This window comes from Drosophila nasuta, unplaced genomic scaffold (genome assembly GCF_023558535.2).
Source record: "Drosophila nasuta strain 15112-1781.00 unplaced genomic scaffold, ASM2355853v1 ctg29_pilon, whole genome shotgun sequence".
NCBI classification, from domain to species: Eukaryota; Metazoa; Arthropoda; class Insecta; order Diptera; family Drosophilidae; genus Drosophila; species Drosophila nasuta.
Window position 1 is genome coordinate 187,342 of NW_026869495.1, and position 20,897 is coordinate 208,238.

General features: G+C 40.1%; 1 protein-coding gene across 1 annotated transcript in view; it reads left to right on the forward strand.

Annotated features, from left to right (window-relative positions):
• The window catches only part of LOC132797886 (uncharacterized), a 50,956-nt gene extending 34,992 nt beyond the window's left edge, over nt 1–15,964 (forward strand). The window contains exon 7 of the mRNA XM_060809635.1: nt 15,779–15,964. Within this exon, the coding sequence (XP_060665618.1) occupies nt 15,779–15,964 (186 nt within the window). The remainder of the gene's footprint in view (nt 1–15,778) is intronic.
• The last annotated feature ends 4,933 nt before the right edge of the window (nt 15,965–20,897 follow it).

A 20,897-nucleotide genomic window follows, 5' to 3' on the forward strand; every position in this document is an offset into this window, starting at 1 on the left:
GTTGATCGCACTTTCATTGTTATCCAACTTTCTTTTAAGCTTGTTTATTTTGTTCACACTAGTTTGATTACTGTGTGGATTCTCTAGCGCAAAACATTTGGCTGCGCCAAACTCTTGACTCTGCTTCTAGAATTGATATGTAACTCTCAATTTCAAAGGGAATTACTAAATAATGTTTTATTGCTATAGTTGAAATCCTATCTTTTTCTATTATTCGCTCATTATCCTCGCTATCTAATTTAGTTTTATACCCGCTACCCATGTGAGGTACCTTCACTTGACCAACTGTCACGCTGGCCCAAGAGCGCTCGTGAGCATTCTCAGAGAACGACTTTGGTTAGTCAATGCTCAAGAGCTTTGTCGTCAGACAGTACGTTCATGCATCCGTTGCTTTAAATGCAAACCTCGGCTGTTTACGCAAATAATGGGAAATTTGCCTGCTGATCGGCTCTGAGCACTCCGCCCATTTTCAACTTGTGACGTAGATTTTGTGGCCCAGTTGAGACTACCTATAGGATTCGCGGAAAGTCGCCGTACAAGTCGTACATAGCTTTGTTCGTCTGTTTTGCGTCAAAAGCGGTTCAATTAGAAATTGTATCCGATCTGTCAACTAATGCATTTCTAATGGCTTTCCAAAGGTTTGTTGGTCGAAGAGGATGCCTGAGCCGAGTCCATTGCGACAACGCGACGAACTTCGTCGGAGCAAGTCGCCATCTGGAGGAGCTAAGGAGGCGAGTCGAGGCCGAGGAGAACCCAGTTCGCGACTTCGCATCAAGAAGCGGATGCGAATTTGCGTTCATACCGCCGAGGGCTCCTCACTTCGGAGGACTATGGGAGGCAGGTGTGAAGTCTGCAAAGCACCTACTCCTACGGACGGTAGGCAACGCCCCGCTCACGGCCGAGGAGCTGCAGACAGTGGTCGTGGCGGTCGAGGCGGTGCTCAACTCCCGCCCGCTAGAGCCGTAAGCCACGACCCCAACGACGGCGAGGCACTAACCCCAGGGCATCTACTGGTGGGCGGTCCACTGGTGGCACCGGCAGCATCGCGGACCCCGGACCAGGAGGGTCTGAGTTGCTTAAGGCGATGGCGAGCTGTCTCGTCAAGTGGGACCGGATGCAGCCAAATCTGCGAATCGGAGAGCTCGTCGTCGTCGCAGAGGACAACCAGCCGTCGATGCAGTGGATAGTGGGTCGAGTCGACGTCGCAGACGTACGAACTAGCGCAGGAGGGCTATACAAACGGCCAGTACACAAATTGGCGCCTCTGCCAATCGTATGAAGGCACAGCCGTTCATCGGGGCCGGTGTTGGCGCATTTGAGTTAGAATAATTAAGAGCAAAATGAAGTATCATGAAGTTGTTAGAATTAGGGCGAAGCGAGAGCGCAATAAAGCTTTCGTTTGTTGCTCTCTGAGCGAATTCGCCTCGCTTCGCCGCTCTAGTTGCTAGGCTTAATGTAACTTAGCATAGAATTAATAAGACAGTTGAAATTGAGAACTTATCAGCGCGTCATCACTCTTTTCGTTTCGTTTTCATCGTCTAACAACAACAATTAGGTCCAGTCTTTGTGTTCGCGAATAAAGCGGAATCATATCATAAAAACTCTTGTGATTTTTCAAAGTTATTTATAATTTTTTTAATTTTCGTAATTTACTAAATGTACACTTAATTTTAAACATTTCTTTATTTTATTTATACATTTTAATTTTCAATAAAGTATTGTTTTATTATTCTAAACATCTAGTTTTCTTTTTTCAACCTATCCATTAACATGAAATGTAATACTAATTGTCCTTCGTAAATGTTGATCGCACTTTCATTGTTATCCAACTTTCTTTTTAAGCTTGTTTATTTTGTTCACACTAGTTTGATTACTGTGTGGATTCTCTAGCGCAAAACATTTGGCTGCGCCAAACTCTTGACTCTGCTTCTAGAATTGATATGTAACTCTCAATTTCAAAGGGAATTACTAAATAATGTTTTATTGCTATAGTTGAAATCCTATCTTTTTCTATTATTCGCTCATTATCCTCGCTATCTAATTTAGTTTTATACCCGCTACCCATAGGGTAGAAGGCTATTATAACTTTGTGCCGGCAGGAAATGTATGTAACAGGTAGAAGAAGGCATCTCCGACCCTATAAAGTATATATATTCTTGATCAGCGTCAACAGCCGAGACGATCTAGCCATGTCCGTCTCTCCGTCTGTCCGTCCGTCCGTATGAACACCTAGATCTCAGAGACTATAAGAGATAGAGCTATAATTTTTTCGACAGCATTTGTTATGTTTGCACGCAGATCAAGTTTGTTTCAAATTTTTGCCACGCCCACTTCCGCCCCTGCAAATCAAAAAATCGAATAACAAGCGTAATTTTAAAGCTAGAGTTACGAATTGGTATATACGGTAATAACTATAGTAGTTATGATCCCTGAAAATTTGGTTGCGATCAGAAGGAAATTGTGGAAGTAATTAAAGAAATACTTTTGAATGGGCAAAAACGCCTACTTACTAGGGTCTGAGTTGCTTTGGCTGACAATCTGGTATATTGTGCCGTCTATGGTATATTTTGAATGCGGTACTATATCGATATACCACATATACCATTTGGTAGATTTTTATAGTATTTTTGCAGTATATTTGGTATATTTTGAGAAGAATACCGCAAAATATATTGTTTTTATTCAAAATGGGTAGTGGGTATCTCACAATCGAGTACACTCGACTGTAGCTTTCTTACTTGTTGTTATTTCGAATGTACTGATTTCATGCCCTCTAGATCTAAACATCTGCATACTAGAACGTTCTTGCTTTCCTGTAAACAAAGTATTTGAATAGTTTGAAAATGAAATGTCCCTCAAACAACATGCCTTTACCCCTTATTTTTTTAATGCATATTTCACCAGAGTTATCGAAATTTTCATATGTGTACGCATACATTTTTGGGCGTAAACCAACAAACTCAGTCATTGGTTTACCATGCAACTCATCCTTAAAGAAACCCAATCGTTTCTTATTACATTTCTTAAACTTATACAACTCGGTTAATTCATCTGGATATTCGGACGTGTCAAACTTTAACTCCACATCATCCCGAATATCTGCATAAAAATCATTTGTTTTAATGCTGTAAATAAATGAATCCGTATCCATATAATTTAATTTGAGTGCTTTCCCAAACTTAGGTTTCATGTAGTCATAATGGAAGTCATACATTTTGTATTTTGACATCTCCAGCACTACAAATCCTAAAAAAATTGGTTTATCACAAATGTTGTGTAACCTCTTCATTTGAACTGCATACATAGTTTCACTGAACCTTGATGCACTTTGAAAAGATTTTGATATTAAATCCCTGGCACATAATTTGGGTCGCCCTGACTTCCTATTTTCAATTGATACTCCCACTCCGTTATTATTCGTACATCCACCCTTTTTCACTGTTTTCCATGGTTTTCCCATAAACAGCATTGTTCAATAATTTGAAAAAATCTTTTTCAAAATTATTTTTGGCTCTGGTCCTATGCTCAGTGTTTATATCAATATATTTCTTGAGCCAGGCTTTCTGCCTAAATTGAAGGATGGATTGAATTTTTTAATTCCAAGCCATGTCTCATACACTGTTTTAAAAGTCTTAAAGTATATGATATAATTCTTCTTTTCAGCGAAATCGGCTATTAACTTTGGAGTTTTACAAGTGCTTGATGGTAGCTTGTTATCCGGACAGAATGGTAGATCATTATGTTCATCATGGATTCAGTAAGGGTAATCTAGATCAACCTCTAGAATATACCCATACTCACTATTTTCATGAATATTTTCTAGATTAAAACTCTTAACCTGATTCGTGTCTAACCATTTGAACTCACCGTAAGGTAGTGGTTCAGACATAGCCCATCCATACAAATTGTTTGCATCCACATACATTAAAAATTCCGATTCTTTAGTAGGATCGAAATTTTTAAGTATTTGTGGTTTGCTTTTGTATGCCTATGACTACATTGCACCAACCCACCCCGAATTCCACTCTTAATATATGTAATCATATCAATGTCAGTGAGTAACTCGAGTTCGATTTCTGTGGTTTTAGCATAGCATCCCACGACAATCCTGGTGTAGTGTAATAATGGGCGGGGTCAAGATTGTAAATTGAAGAACAAATTGCTCTAAAAATTTTGGAAAACATCTGTTAGCAATAAAACATCAGTTTTCAAATACAATTCTAAGTATTTCTTCAATGAACAACAATTAAAATGATACCATACTTGATAGCATGAGCGTAATCCTCTTCTAAACATTCTGACTCTGTTAAATTACTATAGAACTTGGACCTTGGTGAGAGAGAAGTTTCATCTAGTTTTTCAACAGAATCTAAATATTCGTAGGGAAAACACCTTTCCTGCGAAGTAGTTCAAAATCTGACTTGTTTTTGTACTGTGATTTCAACACATTGAAATTGTCCTCACTCAAATTCCCCGCGAGTGTGTCTAGACTAGAAGGCATGAATCCGATAGTATCCAAAAACCTGATTTCTAGCGTATTTTTCCTTAGAGGGAGATATTTAGAAATTGATATATGTATATAATTCCTTATTCAAAGGAATGACTTTTATTTCCCCTCAATTTCTCCAAGTTCTTTAACAAACAAATGAGAATCATATTTGGAGAAATTGTGAAAGAATACGGGAATAAAATCACCCGTCTTGTATTTAAGGTTACAAGAATTATGGGCTGCACCTCTATATCTACCTGTAAAATGACAGTGATCTTTCACTCTATCATTATTTAAAAATACCCTTACATATGTGACAAATGGTTGCTTTCCTAAAATTTTCGAACTCAATATGACTCATGTGCATTGGAACCACTATTTTATGTGGTTCTCATACAAATTGGACAAGTCTGACGTTAAATTTTTAGTAAAAGTGAGAGCGACATCACCTCCTGTCTTCGAAACAAACTTATCTAAGCCAGAGTCAAATGCATACTTTATGTAGTATGCAAATGCTACTGGCACATGCTTATTAATAATTTTGGTGTTTGCACTTACATCTAATTTTACTGGTTCCAATATGCTTTCAAAGTCTGCATACACGACGAACGGAACCTCCAACTGACGGTTTTGGTTTTAAAGGTAATCTTCTGATCCTTCCTTGGTCCTCGGTAACCACCCGACTGCATCTCAATGTATGTTGAGCTGCCCTCTCCTATCTCGTTGAGTATTGTAAGCATTGATTACAGAACCAACGCTTAACTCGCTGTTTATCCAGTTGTTTGGCAAGTAGACTGTGTATGAAAATTGAAATTGTAAGGTTATTGTGATATTTTCAAATTTATTGAATGTACTTACGATGAAATATTTTTAATCCACACATAGTGTCCATGAATACCCGCCGGTGGTCCGTCGACGAATAATAAGTTAATGTGGATTCGCATTTCCACTCCATCGCAGTAAAGAAGTCCAACTATTTTGTCAGATTCTTCATCATACCCGAAAACATTTAAACTTATGTGACGGTTTCGTTGAGTGAACTCTTTTATTTTTCGAATTTCCATCGGGAATGTTAATCCATTGAAGTCAATCTTTACGTTGTTCACCTCAATTATTGGGGACGTGATCTCAACACCATAACTATTGCAATGGTATGATCTACTTATTGGTTTGAGGGCCGATATAATTGCCCACTTAAAACAGAAGGCATCTTTGTTATGTACATTAACAACTGCCCTTCTATTTTTAATTTAAGCGGAAGCTCAAAATGATTAGAGCCTTTTGTCGGATCACATTTGTAAACATTAAGCTCCAGCCTAATGATTCGTGTCAAGGTCCATCCGCTGTCCTTTTCCTGAAACTCACTCATTTTTTGCGTCTATCACATTTTTATGCGATTCAAAGAAGCGAAGGAAGTTGGATCCAGTCGTAACCAGAGACATTGTGCTCTGGAACGATTTTATTTCTTGTTGAATATCATGCTCTTTTATTAGCATGTACTCAGCAAGCAACTCAAAATTGCATTTGGATGATAGGTGGGTAGTCATCACGCATTCCAAGTGAGGGATCAGTGCTAATCCAGCCTCATTTAGGAATTCAATAGGCATCCTTACATCCGCTCCCTCGTTCTCAAACATATATTGGAGAATACGTCCCTTGTATCCATTCACAATCTGCTTGATTCTTCCGTCCACCGGACGGACAGAGTTGGATTTATGTATCTCGGTGCTAGCGTGGAAATGCCATTGCATACCTGCAGGTAGGTAATGCTGGCAGGAATAGCAATACTCTCCATTGATGGTGTTGGTGGTGTTGTTGAAGTTGTTGATGTTCTCGGGATTCATGTTGATGTTTTTGTTTGTTTCTTTTTTATTTTGTTGGTTGAATGTAATAAAGTTTATTTTATTTGTAGTATTGTTTTAAAGTATTTGATTGTGTATTGTAAAATTGATTCTTACAATTTTGTTTAATAATAATTTTGAATTTTACAATTTGTTTAAACAAACTTGACTTCAAAAGTTATTACAAATTTTCACTGAACAATTATAATTTGTTTTCGACGAGGGTTTTATTGTTAATGTTGAAGGTTTAAACAATGTTCACTGCACAATTATTCACTTAACAATTTTTAAATATCGTTAACTTTGGAGAATCGCGGAGCCGATGTGTATGTTCGAGTTACAAACTAGAAGAGATTTTAAGGATTTTAGGTTTCTGGATGAAAACCGAGGAAAAATGAATGGTGGGCGAATATCGATGGTGTGCTGCCCTCATTGCATCTTGGTTATAATATTCGGCTTTTCTTTTAGATTTTCTATTTTATCTTCAAGTATCTTGGAAATGGTATTGTGCTCTCTTCTGAATCCCATCATGTTTCCCATCCTTTTTAACGTTCATCACGTGATCCTTCCTCCGCTCTGATTTCGAATACATTCGAATTGACGATACAAGTGGGCGTCACGCCTTCGTTCGTTTTACAGGTAGCGTTGAGATTTCGAACATATTCCATCACGTTTCGTAACGTTGATTCATGTTAGACGTTCGATCGGCTTGGATGTAGCATTGCGTCACGTGCGTGGCGCATACGATCTTTTACAGGTAGCGTTGCGTCACGTGCATGGCGCCTTCGATCGATTTTCAGGTAGCGTTGGGTTTCCGAGCATATTTCATCACGTTTCGTAACGTTGATTCGTGTTAGACGTTCACGTATTCGATCGTCTTGGATGTGGCGCTGCGTCACGTTTCCCTCCTTTCGTTTCGTGGGTGTTCGCGCGTTCGTTAATGATAAGAGCGTATCGTAGCACGTGTGACGAACAGGTTTTCGTCCACGATCTACGAATCGTTTTCGACTGCGAACCCGTGTGCGAGCCCGAGTGCGACCCGACCCCGCGGGCGTCTCGGGACAAGCGACCTCGACCCCGACCCCGAGGGCGTCTCGGGAGAAGCGACCTCGACCCCGACCCCGACCCCGACTCGGAAGGATCGATAACGGATTTGTGTGACGAAACGCCCCGACCCCGATCCCGATCCTTTCATCGCCCCGTCTCGGGTCGCGTACGATTCGTCACACAAATCCCACACTTGACATTTCCACAGGTGACCCTAATTAAATTGCATCTCTATTACCTCACACTTGACATTTTTACAGGTGACCCTAATTAAATTGCATTTCTATTACCCCTAAATTGAAATTAATGACAGGTGACCCTAATTAATACTTCCTTGCATGAGAATTAGATTTGTGAGAAAACTTGATATTCCAACTACTGGGAACTCGAGTTCGAGCCCACTCGGGGTACAAACTTTTAAAAATGTGGATTTTATTAAAGAAATACTTTTGTATGGGCAAAACCGCCTGCATTGTATGTATTGTATGTCTGCGTATACGTATATCTATATTAGTATCTGTATGCATAGGGGATTCATAAGCAATGCGATAGCTCAGATGGTAGAGTGCAAGACGAGCATGTTGTGGTTCTCGGGTTCGAGCCCGCTCGAGGTACAAACTTTCTTTTTTAACCACCCTGTCGTTGGTGCTCGAGTTCAAATCCCAATCGAGAATACAAGCACATTTATTTTTAATATTTTGAGATTATTACCGTAATATTTTGCTTTTATTTAAAGTGGGTAGCGGGTATCTCACAGTCAAGCACACTCGACTGTAGCTTTCTTAGTTGTTTAGTGGTAACTTGAACTTTCAGCGTATTGTTGTTGGTTTCTATTTTTAACGCATCATAAGAACCATACCCCTTAAGGACATCAATAATATATGTTGCAATCTCTTCGAGTTCATATGATCCAACAGGTATTTCTATACATTTATTTCCAATATGAAATAGATTGTTCCCTCTACCGACGTTTGGTATAGAATTGTATGTGTGATAGTCAATGAGAACACACTCATAATTTCGATTTAATTCTATTTGTGGGAAAAATTTCGGGTTTGGTGATGTGTTTCCATTTAATGCAAATGTTAGTGATGTAGACATTTTGAAGTCTGAGTTTGGACTGTTGTTTAATCATCACATCATTAGATTTATATCCATTTTTAAAGTATAATGAATTGATCAAATCCTTTTCTGTATCGCCCATTTTTCATATCATTATCTTTAGAGATTAGTAGAAATCCAAATTTCTCCTCCCAGCATTTTCGTGAAATTTCCATAAATGATTCACAGTCCATGTCACTGTTCACGTGATCTCGATATATATGACGCATGTTCAATCATCAAATTATAATAAAATTAGCATTGTCACGTATTAAATGTTTAGGTATATGTGTGTATATTTGACATAAATAGAATACAAAAATAGTTTCGGATATTATCCTGCTTTTTACATGCCACATCATCGAATATCATAATGGAATTATTTTTAGCTTCGTGCGGTGATAACCCTGCATCGTTTCCGGAGAACGTAAAGTATCACATTCCTTGCATTGGTTTGATAAGTTTTTCCAAATATTCATATTTGGGTTGGTATAAACTCTTTGAAAATACATAAATATTTTCAAATTTGAGACCATTGGGACTCTCTATAAGACTAAGCAACACACTGGTTTTTCTACAATTTGATGGTCCAACAATTAATGCTCTAATTGTATTGGGTAGCAAAACACTATGTCGAGGATGTCGATTATTCTCTCCATGTCCACCACCCTCAATGTTTCGTACTAATATGCTTTTCTTTTATCTTAAAAACGCATGTTAGTGAGAGAAATACTTCATTCAATGGGAAACGTTTGTTGATTGAGGTTTCTAGAGAAACGATTAGCACGTGGTGATCGTGGAATGAATGCTTTGGATGAAGCGTGTAGAGAGCATGATAGTGCATATTCAAACAGTAAAGAGTTGAGTGAACGTGATAAAGCTGACTCAGTTTTAATTGAAAATGCTTGGAAACGTATAAAAGCGTTAGACAGTAGTATTGAGAGAGAGCAACAGCATACTTTGTAAAAACATGCTGAACACGAAGAAAAAATTTGGAATGGGACCAAATCAGGAGAGAAAGAAAAGAGTGAAAACATCATTGACTACAATAATCAAAAAGGCTACAAAGGAATTGAAAAAGAATGAACCGCTTGATATCTTGAGGGCAATAAAAGTTTCACGTAAAGCAGTATCGAACTCGATGGGATGTAGGAAAAATGTTGTTATTCCACGGGTTATAAATGTACCCAAGATAGGGTTCTTACCACTTGTCCCAATTTTAACAGCTCTGAGCGCTGTGGGTAGTTTGGCGTCAGGTAGTGCAGCAATAGTAAAATCTATTAACAATGCAAAGATGGCTAAACAACATCTAGAGGAAAACAATAGGCATAATAAAAATGAAACGGTTGCATTGGTAGCTGGCTTGTATTTACTGTGTAGGGGCGTCTTCCAGATAAATAAACACACTTGCACTTTGTGAATTGTTGGAAATTGTAACTTTACAATTACTTTTATTGCACTCTTGAAAAAATGCACTTGTTGTGCAGGTCAGCGAAAGTCGAACATATGTTGTAGGAAAAAGCACTAAAAGTAGGCATGAATCCGATAGTATCCAAAACCTGATTTCTAGCGTATTTTTCCTTAGAGGGAGATATTTAGAAATTGATATATGTATATAATTCCTTATTCAAAGGAATGACTTTTATTTCCCTCAATTTCTCCAAGTTCTTTAACAAACAAATGAGAATCATATTTGGAGAAATTGTGAAAGAATACGGGAATAAAATCACCCGTCTTGTATTTAAGGTTACAAAATTATGGGCTGCACCTCTATATCTACCTGTAAAATGACAGTGATCTTTCACTCTATCATTATTTAAAATACCCTTACATATGTGACAAATGGTTGCTTTCCTAAAATTTTCGAACTCAATATGACTCATGTGCATTGGAACCACTATTTTTATGTGGTTCTCATACAAATTGGACAAGTCTGACGTTAAATTTTTAGTAAAAGTGAGAGCGACATCACCTCCTGTCTTCGAAACAAACTTATCTAAGCCAGAGTCAAATGCATACTTTTATGTAGTATGCAAATGCTACTGGCACATGCTTATTAATAATTTTGGTGTTTGCACTTACATCTAATTTTACTGGTTCCAATATGCTTTCAAAGTCTGCATACACGACGAACGGAACCTCCAACTGACGGTTTTGGTTTTAAAGGTAATCTTCTGATCCTTCCTTGGTCCCTCGGTAACCACCCGACTGCATCTCAATGTATGTTGAGCTGCCCTCTCCTATCTCGTTGAGTATTGTAAGCATTGATTACAGAACCAACGCTTAACTCGCTGTTTATCCAGTTGTTTGGCAAGTAGACTGTGTATGAAAATTGAAATTGTAAGGTTATTGTGATATTTTCAAATTTATTGAATGTACTTACGATGAAATATTTTTAATCCACACATAGTGTCCATGAATACCCGCCGGTGGTCCGTCGACGAATAATAAGTTAATGTGGATTCGCATTTCCACTCCATCGCAGTAAAGAAGTCCAACTATTTTGTCAGATTCTTCATCATACCCGAAAACATTTAAACTTATGTGACGGTTTCGTTGAGTGAACTCTTTTATTTTTCGAATTTCCATCGGGAATGTTAATCCATTGAAGTCAATCTTTACGTTGTTCACCTCAATTATTGGGGACGTGATCTCAACACCATAACTATTGCAATGGTATGATCTACTTATTGGTTTGAGGGCCGATATAATTGCCCACTTAAAACAGAAGGCATCTTTGTTATGTACATTAACAACTGCCCTTCTATTTTTTAATTTAAGCGGACGCTCAAAATGATTAGAGCCTTTTGTCGGATCACATTTGTAAACATTAAGCTCCAGCCTAATGATTCGTGTCAAGGTCCATCCGCTGTCCTTTTCCTGAAACTCACTCATTTTTGCGTCTATCACATTTTATGCGATTCAAAGAAGCGAAGGAAGTTGGATTCAGTCGTAACCAGAGACATTGTGCTCTGGAACGATTTTATTTCTTGTTGAATATCATGCTCTTTTATTAGCATGTACTCAGCAAGCAACTCAAAATTGCATTTGGATGATAGGTGGGTAGTCATCACGCATTCCAAGTGAGGGATCAGTGCTAATCCAGCCTCATTTAGGAATTCAATAGGCATCCTTACATCCGCTCCTCGTTCTCAAACATATATTGGAGAATACGTCCCTTGTATCCATTCACAATCTGTTGATTCTTCCGTCCACCGGACGGACAGAGTTGATTTATGTATCTCGGTGCTAGCGTGGAAATGCCATTGCATACCTGCAGGTAGGTAATGCTGGCAGGAATAGCAATACTCTCCATTGATGGTGTTGGTGGTGTTGTTGAAGTTGTTGATGTTCTCGGGATTCATGTTGATGTTTTTGTTTGTTTCTTTTTTATTTTGTTGGTTGAATGTAATAAAGTTTATTTTATTTGTAGTATTGTTTTAAAGTATTTGATTGTGTATTGTAAAATTGATTCTTACAATTTTGTTTAATAATAATTTTGAATTTTACAATTTGTTTAAACAAACTTGACTTCAAAAGTTATTACAAATTTTCACTGAACAATTATAATTTGTTTTCGACGAGGGTTTTATTGTTAATGTTGAAGGTTTAAACAATGTTCACTGCACAATTATTCACTTAACAATTTTAAATATCGTTAACTTTGGAGAATCGCGGAGCCGATGTGTATGTTCGAGTTACAAACTAGAAGAGATTTTAAGGATTTTAGGTTTCTGGATGAAAACCGAGGAAAAATGAATGGTGGGCGAATATCGATGGTGTGCTGCCCTCATTGCATCTTGGTTATAATATTCGGCTTTTCTTTTAGATTTTCTATTTTATCTTCAAGTATCTTGGAAATGGTATTGTGCTCTCTTCTGAATCCCATCATGTTTCCCATCCTTTTAACGTTCATCACGTGATCCTTCCTCCGCTCCGATTTCGAATACATTCGAATTGACGAGACAAGTGGGCGTCACGCCTTCGTTCGTTTTACAGGTAGCGTTGAGATTCCGAACATATTCCATCACGTTTCGTAACGTTGATTCATGTTAGACGTTCGATCGGCTTGGATGTAGCATTGCGTCACGTGCGTGGCGCATACGATCTTTTACAGGTAGCGTTGCGTCACGTGCATGGCGCCTTCGATCGTTTTCAGGTAGCGTTGGGCTTCCGAGCATATTTCATCACGTTTCGTAACGTTGATTCGTGTTAGACGTTCACGTATTCGATCGTCTTGGATGTGGCGCTGCGTCACGTTTCCTCCTTTCGTTTCGTGGGTGTTCGCGCGTTCGTTAATGATAAGAGCGTATCGTAGCACGTGTGACGAACAGGTTTTCGTCCACGATCTACGAATCGTTTTCGACTGCGAACCCGTGTGCGAGCCCGAGTGCGACCCCGACCCCGCGGGCGTCTCGGGACAAGCGACCTCGACCCCGACCCCGAGGGCGTCTCGGGAGAAGCGACCTCGACCCCGACCCCGACCCCGACTCGGAAGGATCGATAACGGATTTGTGTGACGAAACGCCCCCGACCCCGATCCCGATCCTTTCATCGCCCCGTCTCGGGTCGCGTACGATTCGTCACACAAATCCCACACTTGACATTTCCACAGGTGACCCTAATTAAATTGCATCTCTATTACCTCACACTTGACATTTTTACAGGTGACCCTAATTAAATTGCATTTTATTACCCCTAAATTGAAATTAATGACAGGTGACCCTAATTAATACTTCCTTGCATGAGAATTAGATTTGTGAGAAAACTTGATATTCCAACTACTGGGGAACTCGAGTTCGAGCCCACTCGGGGTACAAACTTTTAAAAATGTGGATTTTATTAAAGAAATACTTTTGTATGGGCAAAACCGCCTGCATTGTATGTATTGTATGTCTGCGTATACGTATATCTATATTAGTATCTGTATGCATAGGGGATTCATAAGCAATGCGATAGCTCAGATGGTAGAGTGCAAGCCGAGCATGTTGTGGTTCTCGGGTTCGAGCCCGCTCGAGGTACAAACTTTCTTTTTTAACCACCCTGTCGTTGGTGCTCGAGTTCAAATCCCAATCGAGAATACAAGCACATTTATTTTTAATATTTTGAGATTATTACCGTAATATTTTGCTTTTTATTTAAAGTGGGTAGTGGTATCTCACAGTCAAGCACACTCGACTGTAGCTTTCTTAGTTGTTTAGTGGTAACTTGAACTTTCAGCGTATTGTTGTTGGTTTCTATTTTAACGCATCATAAGAACCATACCCCTTAAGGACATCAATAATATATGTTGCAATCTCTTCGAGTTCATATGATCCAACAGGTATTTCTATACATTTATTTCCAATATGAAATAGATTGTTCCCTCTACCGACGTTTGGTATAGAATTGTATGTGTGATAGTCAATGAGAACACACTCATAATTTCGATTTAATTCTATTTGTGGGAAAAAATTTCGGGTTTGGTGATGTGTTTCCATTTAATGCAAATGTTAGTGATGTAGACATTTTGAAGTCTGAGTTTGGACTGTTGTTTAATCATCACATCATTAGATTTATATCCATTTTTAAAAGTATAATGAATTGATCAAATCCTTTTCTGTATCGCCCATTTTTCATATCATTATCTTTAGAGATTAGTAGAAATCCAAATTTCTCCTCCCAGCATTTTCGTGAAATTTCCATAAATGATTCACAGTCCATGTCACTGTTCACGTGATCTCGATATATATGACGCATGTTCAATCATCAAATTATAATAAAATTAGCATTGTCACGTATTAAATGTTTAGGTATATGTGTGTATATTTGACATAAATAGAATACAAAAATAGTTTCGGATATTATCCTGCTTTTACATGCCACATCATCGAATATCATAATGGAATTATTTTTAGCTTCGTGCGGTGATAACCCTGCATCGTTTCCGGAGAACGTAAAGTATCACATTCCTTGCATTGGTTTGATAAGTTTTCCAAATATTCATATTTGGGTTGGTATAAACTCTTTGAAAATACATAAATATTTTCAAATTTGAGACCATTGGGACTCTCTATAAGACTAAGCAACACACTGGTTTTCTACAATTTGATGGTCCAACAATTAATGCTCTAATTGTATTGGGTAGCAAAACACTATGTCGAGGATGTCGATTATTCTCTCCATGTCCACCACCCTCAATGTTTCGTACTAATATGCTTTTATCTTAAAAACGCATGTTAGTGAGAGAAATACTTCATTCAATGGGAAACGTTTGTTGATTGAGGTTTCTAGAGAAACGATTAGCACGTGGTGATCGTGGAATGAATGCTTTGGATGAAGCGTGTAGAGAGCATGATAGTGCATATTCAAACAGTAAAGAGTTGAGTGAACGTGATAAAGCTGACTCAGTTTTAATTGAAAATGCTTGGAAACGTATAAAAGCGTTAGACAGTAGTATTGAGAGAGAGCAACAGCATACTTTGTAAAAACATGCTGAACACGAAGAAAAAATTTGGAATGGGACCAAATCAGGAGAGAAAGAAAAGAGTGAAAACATCATTGACTACAATAATCAAAAAGGCTACAAAGGAATTGAAAAAGAATGAACCGCTTGATATCTTGAGGGCAATAAAAGTTTCACGTAAAGCAGTATCGAACTCGATGGGATGTAGGAAAAATGTTGTTATTCCACGGGTTATAAATGTACCCAAGATAGGTTCTACCACTTGTCCCAATTTTAACAGCTCTGAGCGCTGTGGGTAGTTTGGCGTCAGGTAGTGCAGCAATAGTAAAATCTATTAACAATGCAAAGATGGCTAAACAACATCTAGAGGAAAACAATAGGCATAATAAAAATGAAACGGTTGCATTGGTAGCTGGCTTGTATTTACTGTGTAGGGGGCGTCTTCCAGATAAATAAACACACTTGCACTTTGTGAATTGTTGGAAATTGTAACTTTACAATTACTTTATTGCACTCTTGAAAAAATGCACTTGTTGTGCAGGTCAGCGAAAGTCGAACATATGTTGTAGGAAAAAGCACTAAAAGTGGGCAGGGTGACCAATATGAGGATAAACTAGATCAGTGGACTGCGCGTGTGACAAGGTCACACGCACAGTATACTAACTTTGTCGCTATCGATATCAATCGATCGCGACCACACTGTCAGCTGTTTTGAGTGGTCACTCCTGCCATCATCTGGCATCAACATCCTCCCCTTGCAATGAGTTGCAAACGGATTTATTGTCCACATGGACCGGACAGAATCCAACTCAATGTGGAATTCTGGGCTATTGGCAAATCGTTGGTGCTCGGCAGGATGCCATGTTGAATGATGTGAGGATACACATCAGTGCCGAGCACCAGGGACGGAGGGGCAAGGATGTGAGCGAAGTTGGAAACTCTCCAGAGGTGAGGCCTGCTCATGGGGACGGCGAGCGGGAACGTGGCCGTGCTGGAGTTCAAGATCGAGTTGTTTCCATCTGGTCGTCGCGTCGTCACTGACGACTTGGCATTCACGTATTTGGCTGGTTCCACCAAATAAATTTCTGGTACTTGGGTCCCATGGCAGCAATCATGTAATAGAGTTGAGGCCCATCCACACGGAGAGGGGCATACAACATGGAATGAAACAAGAACAAATGATTATTACAGTAGCTTCTTCACAGTATAGGACAGCACAGGACGACGAATAGAGAAACGAAGTAGGAGGTTATTCGTCTTTGTGTCGATGCCTATCTGGTTTGGATGAATGATGAGGCAGATACAAATTAGGAGTGGTGACGGGGTTCCGGAATGGAAGAGTCACCCGAGATCTGCCACATCTGCTGCGTGAAGTTGTGTTTTCGCAGCTAACCAGCTTCGACGGAATATCCTCCGCCTCCCAAACTTTGGAGTTTAGTCTGTCGAGTTGATCGTCTGCTTGATAGCGACTCTTGTCGAAAACGCAGAGACAGTTGTCGACACATTCTGGGAGACGGGGCCGGTGAGAATCCAACCAAACACGGTTTGTTGGCCAAGGAGTGAGCCACAAATGTTTGGCCGGGAACCGCTCAGGATGACTGACGGGTGGATATCCGCGCCAATTAAGATGTCAATCTGAGCACTTTTGTAGAAGTTTGATCTGCCAGTTCAATCGCTGGTAGATCCTTTAGAAGCCTTTCGGCACACGGAATGGTGGCAGCTTGTCTGCCAGTTGTGGAATAACGAACGCTGAGGTCTCGATATGGAGCCTCGGTTTCGTTGGACAACCAATGCTGAAGTTGCATAACTTCTGCGGTTGGGCCGCAATTGCATGATTCAGCCCAGATACTTGGGCTTGCACGGATTGGAATGGCAACTTTATGCGCTGGAATAAACGCTCAGAAATGAAAGTCGCTTCGATCCCGAGTCGATTAGTGCTCGTGCGGTGTAGATGGTAGTACCTGAGCGTTAATGGCGTACATTTGTTGCCTCGGAGTGTGGCTGGTGACCATTGTGGGCACTGTGCGAAACAGTTTAAACAGAGACTTTTCTGTTTGATGTAGCTCATCCGATCATTGACCGACATTTCAAGGAAGCTTGGACAAACCCGGACAGGGTGATTCTCTTTGAGCACAAGTCACACGATTTGCCTCTCTGAGTGACTCGGGCCTTGAATGAGTTAATTCGCTTTGAACTCTGCTGTGGATGGGATGGTTCAGCGGTAGAGTTCTGCGAGTTGTTTTGCTTCATGCCCTCAACAGCCTCGAGCGTACGATAACGCTCGTTGAGGAATGTGCTCATGTCCTGCCACGCGGGAATCTTGGACTTGTCCACCAATGATTGCTCCCATAGTGAGAGTGTAAGTTTGGGGAGCTTGGATGAGCAAAGAAAGACCAGGATGCAGTCGGCGAAAGGACTAGAGACTGAAATGTCTGAGTGGTCAAGAGCGGTCAAGCACCGCTGAATTGTGCCATGCAGCTCCTTAATCGCTGCTCCAGACTCTTGCGAAACCGTGGACAGGTTGAAGAGAATTTTTAACTGGCTCGTTATTAACAAGCGCTTGTTTTCGAATCGCTCGCAGAGAGCACTCCAAGCCGACGCGAAACCATCGTTCGTCAGCGGAAATTTGGCTACGATCTCATTGGCCTCATCTGCGGTTTTGAATTGAGATGGAATAGTTTTCAACCGGAGTCAACCTCGGATTGTTGACGTAGATGGCCGTGAAAAGATCACGGATGGTCGGCCACCGCAAGTAATCCCCACGGAATACTTCGGTGTCGTATGTAGGGAGCCGGCAGCCACTGGAGTACACAGGAGGAGCGGATGCTTCACCCTGGTTGATTCGGAAAATTGGGTAATTTGCCCCTTTACATGGGCGAGACACCGCTCATACACTGCATAGCAGTGGTCATATTTGGCCTCCATGGCCTGTATGCCTTCGTTGTCGCCGTCTCGATGCAGTGCCTCAGCGCACGTGGCATAAGCGGTCTCTACACTGTCCCAGAGGGCTTGCAGGCAGTCACGACGGATCTCGTACGTGTGTACATTGTCGTCTTCGGCTGCAGGCCCTCTGACCCGACTCTCAAAGTGCACCAGTCTGTCAGAGACGGCGACGAAGTTGCTGAGAACCATCGCACGGGTGTTGCTAAGTTTAGCCTGGACGGATCGTGTAGTTGCAGAAGAAGCAGACGGCGACGGACGATCAACTTTGACTCGGAGTTGAGCGGCAGGAGTGGCGGATTTGGATCCCGAAGGAGCGGGCGAAGCGGACGACAGGCGACGAGCTGTGGTCGGAAGCTTTAATGAAAGTTTAGAGTCCTTTTCACTCTTTTGGCTTTTGGACATGCTACGCTTCGGCAGCCGAGAGCAAGCACAAAAATGAAAAGGAACTTCGGCTATCACAGGATAGTAAGCAAAGCCGACACAACTATATACGGAGTGTATATGGAATATATACGGAGTGTATATGGAATATATACGGAGTGTATATGGAATATATACGAAGTGTATATGGAATATATATACGGATGGAATATATGTATATGGAATATATACGGAGTGTATATGGAATATATACGGAGTGTATATGGAATATATACGAAGTATATATGGAATATATATACGGAGTGTATATGGAATATATACGGAGTGTATATGGAATATATACGGAGTGTATATGTGTGTAAGTGTCGTGTATGGAAGTGTTCGTGTATGTATGTGTGTCGTATGTATATGGATGTATATATATATATATAAATGGAGTGTAGTGGATCTACGCGCGTTTGTCTTTAATAGAGTGCAACTTCCTTGTTATTTAGAGTAGAATAACACGAGGAGGTTGCATACACTGGAGTGTGTCAAAAACAGACAAACGCGAAACGACAGAAATGTAACAAAGTACATACAACAGCGGCCAAATCGTAAAATATAAGCGAACTCTTTTAAACTGTATAGATACTTACACATACATATACATATAAGGATATATATATATATATATACTGTGCAAAGTATACACAAAGTAGAAAAGATAGCGGAAAGAAGCCGGTAGAACGATTATGTACTTATATACATTATACATTATTACACTCTTGAAAAATGCACTTGTTGTGCAGGTCAGCGAAAGTCGAACATATGTTGTAGGAAAAAGCACTAAAAGTGGGCAGGGTGACCAATATGAGGATAAACTAGATCAGTGGACTGCGCGTGTGACAAGGTCACACGCACAGTATACTAACTTTGTCGCTATCGATATCAATCGATCGCGACCACACTGTCAGCTGTTTTGAGTGGTCACTCCTGCCATCATCTGGCATCAACATTTACAACCATACAAAAATGGATGTGTTATATCATTTGCTAGAAATAATCAAAGACAAAAACGCGTTCAAAAACTAATAGGTAAAAGTAAAGGTAAGAGCATTATCAAACTTTGATATAATGATGTTTGCCTTTAGAAAGATTCCTCATTTTCGAGGTGTTTATATTACCCAAATTTCCACATCATTTCGAGTGTGGAATAATAAATTTAGCAGACTCAATATCGAATGTAACGCATTGGGTAGCATATTACAGGAGAGGATCAGATTATTATTATTTTGATAGTTTTAAGAATTTACAACCACCATTAGAAGAAGTCAGATATTTAGGAATAAACATTAAGTACAATTATGAACGTTTACAAAATTTTGGGAGTGTAAACTGTGGACATTTGTGTTTAGAATTTTTAATGAGGTGTATGTCGGTTTAAGGGTAAGGAGATACTTATCAGTGGGTTGGTTGTCCTCCCCTAGCACTTGAGAAGTCCTACAGGTAGCAACAGGTAGCAGCAGGTAGAAGGTCAACCAATCGAAGGAAAACGTTCTTAGATAATGAAAACCTTCCAAAACAACAGAGGAAGGGAAAGTGACAAGTATAAAATCAGCCAGCCACTGAAGGAAAATATCATTGAGTCATCAGCACTCACCAACAACACCGGCAGTAGCAATAACATCACCACCAGGAGCACGCATTCGCCCAACGACCAACACCGAACAGCAGGAGCAGTAGCAGCATTGAAAATAGCACCAGCGGTACACACACACACATACACGCATCCACACACACACACACACATACAAGCCGATCGCGTTTTGAAGGCGCTCCTTTCGATCGCTCTGGAAATCGTCAAACCAAGTCGGAACTCTAAAAAAGAAGTGACTACGAGTCAGCTTGAGCTGTGTCCAAGCCTTGCGTACTTACGGACGGTCGGAGCACCTGCTGCTGGACGTCGTAGGCAGCCGCGTTACCAGGAGACACATTGGCAGAGTTGAAAGCTGCGAGGGAAATTGTTGTTGGATCCAGTGCAATTGACCACAACTAGTGCAAAACAATAGCAATTGCACTCCCACGATCAGCTGACGACGAGGGCTGCACTATCACCAGCTGCTCAGCCAGACTGGGCGCCCTGGCGTTGCCAGACGGTCGACCCTAAGCGCAGCGCAAAGCTTAACAAGTAAGAAAGCTAACAAGTAAGAAAGCTAGCTAAGTCGAGTGTACTCGACTGTGAGATACCCGCTACCCATTTTGAATAAAAGCAATATATTTTGCGGTATATTTCTCAAAATATACCAAATATACTACAAAATACTAAAAATATACCGAATGGTATATTTGGTATATCCATATAGTACCGCATTCAAAATATACCATAGACGGCACAATATAACAGATTGTCAGTCAAAGCAAGTAAGACCCTAGTAAGTAGGTGTTTTCGCCCATACAAATGTATTTCTTTAATAACTTCGACAATTTTTATCTGATCTGATTTTTGAGAATCATAACTACTATAGTTGTTATTGTATACAACAAAATTCGTAACTCTACCTTTAAAATTACGCTTGTTATTCGATTTTTGATTTGCGGGGATGGAAGGGGACGTGGCAAAAGTTTGAAACAAACTTGATCTGCGTGCAAATATAACAAATGCTCTCGA